At 50.6% G+C, this 4,275-nt stretch overlaps 1 protein-coding gene across 1 annotated transcript in view; it reads left to right on the top strand.

The window, feature by feature from the left end:
- The window catches only part of LOC127752317 (uncharacterized), a 9,716-nt gene extending 5,836 nt beyond the window's left edge, over window positions 1-3,880 (top strand). Inside the window, exons 2-4 of the mRNA XM_052277273.1 lie at window positions 1,102-1,237; window positions 2,360-2,481; window positions 2,726-3,880. Of these exons, the coding sequence (XP_052133233.1) occupies window positions 1,102-1,237; window positions 2,360-2,481; window positions 2,726-2,924 (457 nt within the window). The 3' untranslated portion in view covers window positions 2,925-3,880. The remainder of the gene's footprint in view (window positions 1-1,101; window positions 1,238-2,359; window positions 2,482-2,725) is intronic.
- The last annotated feature ends 395 nt before the right edge of the window (window positions 3,881-4,275 follow it).

Genomic DNA, 4,275 nt, shown 5'->3' with positions numbered 1-4,275 from the left:
CGTCCTCCATCCTTGCGCACGCCCCGCGGCTCTGGCAGCGCGAATTTATTCAAAACCCTCTGCTACGAAATCGGCCGCCTCGTCCTGCCGCCCGCCGCACGCGGCGCCCGGCCCGGCCGCTCAGTGTGGCGGGAAGGAATTCAAATTACGGCGCGGACACGACTCTCGCCCCGCCCCGCCACGCCGCGGTGCTACCCAGAGCTAGCTGGTCCCGATGGTCATGAGGCCCGAGGTTCATTATTTCCAACAGACACCGCCGCGGGTATCCGACCCATTCCACCGAGCGGTCGCTGATACTGGACTGGATCACGCTCTCAATGTATTACCGTCGGACAATTCCGTCCCAATAAAAGGGTGCTTTATTTCAGCACACGTCACTCGAACGGTACAGCGGCAAGGCAGGGCTATTGAACCACCCCACGTCAGGTAAAATGATTCAATCAATAGGGTATTACGCTACAATTCAATCGGAACCTAAAGAGGAAAAGTATGACTACCCGATCTGTTTCCTCCTGAACGCTGATTGGCCAAAGATGGCGTGGCTGTGGCGGTTAGCCAATGAGCGCGCAGAGGGAAACACATCGAGCAGCCATGATTTTCTTCTTTAGGTTCCGGTTGGCTTGCAGCGGAATACCCTATACCGTCGTCTTTGAATTTTCGGTGACATTGTCAAATTTGTGTGGCATAGAAGATGCACGGTAAATGTTTAGAAGTGTCAGGGAAATCGTGTATATCAGGAAAGTCGGAGAAAAAACACATGACGCGACTTTTTGACATTTACTGGAATTCTGTTCATCTATGAACTTTTGTTCGGGTAGGACTCGTCCATTTTGAATACGAACACTTCATGCGAGCGATCTATGCGAGCGATCTCGACATCTCATGTTTGTACTCGAGCGATCACGAACAGCTCGTTCGAGTTCGATCGAACCCGCACATGTTCTTACGTTTGGTTTTGTTTTTTATTGGTGCGTGAGGTCGTCCGAGGATGGGAATGTCAGAAATAGGGAGAGGAGGGGGGTTGTCGTATTGACCGCATACTTTACTGCCACTACGAAGGTTGTCACTGTTTAACCGCTCGCCGCCATGTTTTGTCCGTAGGTGGATGTCCCTGGTCGGGTCGCGGCCGGCGCGCCTCTACCCGGCCGAGCTGCCCGCCTCCCGTCACTGGGGCATCATCCTCGAGTCCGTCACCGTCTCCCTCAAGCCCCACCACCACCTCCACCAGCCGGCCTGTGTAAGTATGATGTGTTTCTCGTTGGTGAGTGAGAGAGTGCATCACCGGCCGCGGCGCAACCCCGCGCTCGCAAGCGCGCTTGTGGTGTTGGTTGCCTTTATAACAGCAGCCGACTGTGTGTGTGTGTGTGCGCGCGCGCGCCGCAGTGAGTGGCCTCTGCCCGAGCTGCCCTGCCAAAGCCCCACCCTTGGTATAAAGAGCAGCCGCCGCAGCGCCGTGCCAAAGGTCACTCGGGCAAAAAAAAACAAAAAAAAACGCGCCTGCCGCGCGGCCTTGTCGGTCTGATGTCATCCAAAAAAATAAAACAAGAACACGTTAACGATTCTTGTCGTCAACGAGACGCACCTATCGAAACCGCACTAAGCCTCATTTGTGGGATGTGCTTATGATGATAGGCAACAAGCAACAGGGACCCGTTGAGTTAGTCAGAGGCGTCAAACCTGACGCCTGCCAGCGTTGCTTGGATCAAAGGGATGCAGGTCTGCTGCGCCACTCTAAAAAAATGTATCGAAATTTTCGTGCCAGAAACAAAATTTCGATGCTTACGGCAAAGTTTTAAAGTTTAGTGATTTTCTCCTTAGTGCCTGCACGGTTTAAACGTGAATTTTAAACAGGGGTAGAACTGCCGGCTTACAGCCGCGAGTGTTCGGCACTTGTGCTCGGTGATTGCTTCGGCGTCCGGGATGGATCTTCCCCGTGCGGCCTGCCGCACTATATCTCGCGCCACGCCTCACCAAGTCCCGCCCCGCCACGCCCCGCCACGCCCCTCCGCTCTCACCAACACCGAGCCAATGCGGCGTTACAAATGGTATGCGCATATGGGGAGCGTACGGCCGCAGAGGATCGGATGTTCGGAGGCGGTGGCGGCGCGTGGCGTGGCGGCGCAGAGCCAGTCTGCAGAGGGAAGCCCAGCCGAATCATAAAAACTCGATGGAAATTGGGACCACCATTCGCTCACGTTCCGCTGCGCTCTCTGCATCGCCAGGAGGAGCCTCCTCGCGTCAGTTGGAGGAGGGGGGGGGGGACACTGCCGAAGCCAGCTTGTGGAAGGCAATTTTGTGTTTACACGGCTGTCCATAAAGCCATGGGGATGCTCACGCTTGGCCTCCCGGCTTGTTGCAGGGCTTTGGCGCCCCGTGCGCGCTTCCGGGACTCGGCGCCCCGCTGGAGGACAGGGACTCAAACAAGTCACGGGGTCAGACACGCAGCCCGCACGGAGCCAGCAGGGCCGCATGCGCCACCAGGTGAGCAGTATGTTTATGTCAATTAGTCGAGAGTTTCAAAGTTGTGTGTGTGTGTCTTACTCGAAACGGTTTAACTCGTTACAATTTTACTCTTGGCGCGCACGCCCCTCGGAGTATCATGTGCCCAGACTTAAGAACTAAGCTCTTTTTTACGGTCCGCCCGGGCACCGCGCTGGCGGGCTGGGCCTGGACCCTCGTGCAATCTGTTGGCAATACAGTTGTCCCTTTTTTCCCCCGGCCGCAGGATGGACGGTTCGTGCTCGGCCAGCCATGGCGGTGCCCACGCCGGCGGCAGCGCCAAGGGGAAGAAGAAGAGCACCAAGAAGCAGCAGCCGCCCGCGCCTGGCGCGCCCAGCGCCCCCGCGCCCGCACTGGTGGTCGGCAACATCCTGGACACTTGGCACAGCGCCTGTCACTCGATCGGTCAGGCCTGCCTGCACTAGCCCCGGCCCCCGCATGACGCTGGCCCGACCCATGTGCCAAAAAACGAATCCCGACGTCGGTGGCTCCGAGCGTTTAGAAGCACTCATCAGATTGTTAGAGCGAATGACTGTATTCGAGTGTATTTTTGTAAAACTGGTACCTAGTTGAGCTGAGACTGTGTCTCGCTCCCCCGTACAGAGCTCTTCGCTCTGTGCATGAATTTTCGCTTAGACAAAATATAAAAGTGATTTGCTGTATTTTTCGGGGGGCAAAAATTTTAAAAGATTGGCTTACTATTTTTTCACGCTACCTTTTAGAAATTGAGTAGTGTTGCATAATTTTAGAGTTAGCAATGATATTTTGAGGGATCAACGATGAACTACATTGTCGTTAGTTCTATGAAAAAGTTGAGCTCTCTCAAAAGTTTTACTAAATAACGAGCCATATGAAAAGTGTGATGGGCCAAATAATTTGATGATAGACTGATGTACAGAGATTATTGAAAAGAATATTATATTCTATTATTTTATCAGCAAACACACCTACCCTAAGCTCATCCCGACTAGTGACATAGGCCATGATTGTTAAATACAAGAGCTGTAAACTTTTCAAAAGAGTGTGATATAAAAACTTCCTTGTATTTTAGTGTATATAGTTTTCTTGGAACGCGACTGTACATATTATATAGTGTTAAGATATAAAACATGTGCAAGCGTGAATTAAACTCATAGGATAAACTATTGCCAATTTAATGAATGTAATGTCTAAAATCTCAACAGAAAAACATCCTCAACATCAAATGGATTTTGTGTAATCTAATGAACATCATAGATAACTGACTTTTAGGTAGAACAAACGAGTTTGGTTCATTTAGCACAAATTTAGTTTTAATGCAAAATGTATACTTTGTACATAGCGACAAATATAAATTAGGAATGTAAACATTTGTATAATTAAATTGAAGTTTTCAAAGCAGTATTGCCGTTTATTTATCACTCGGAGAGTTTTCCAGCGCACCTGATGGCAGTCCATATGAATTAACCCACTTACAAAATCCCTGGCATAGTATTGTGATTCAGGTGCACTATTTCACGTACCTTCATGATCAGATCAGAGAATAACGTTGTGTGGACGTTGAATGTTAAAACCACCTCGATTTTCGACCATAAGCATATAAAACACCGACGTCCGCCGCGTAAATATCTAGTACAATTGTACTGAAAACGCACAAAATCTTTCTGTCGGCACTGTCATCAAATACAGTGATATCATTTGCTTCCTCAGAACCTTCTTTTTCTTTTGCTTTTTGGCAAATTATTGTTAAGTATCACGAGTGCACCCCACCGTGGAACTGCAGCTCCCTCCCACGGA

The sequence above is a fragment of the Frankliniella occidentalis genome, unplaced genomic scaffold (assembly GCF_000697945.3).
Source record: "Frankliniella occidentalis isolate FOCC.00 unplaced genomic scaffold, Focc_3.1 Scaffold1, whole genome shotgun sequence".
Lineage (NCBI taxonomy): Eukaryota > Metazoa > Arthropoda > Insecta > Thysanoptera > Thripidae > Frankliniella > Frankliniella occidentalis.
Note: the sequence above shows the minus strand (reverse complement) of the source record. Positions and strands in the feature narration are given on the sequence as shown.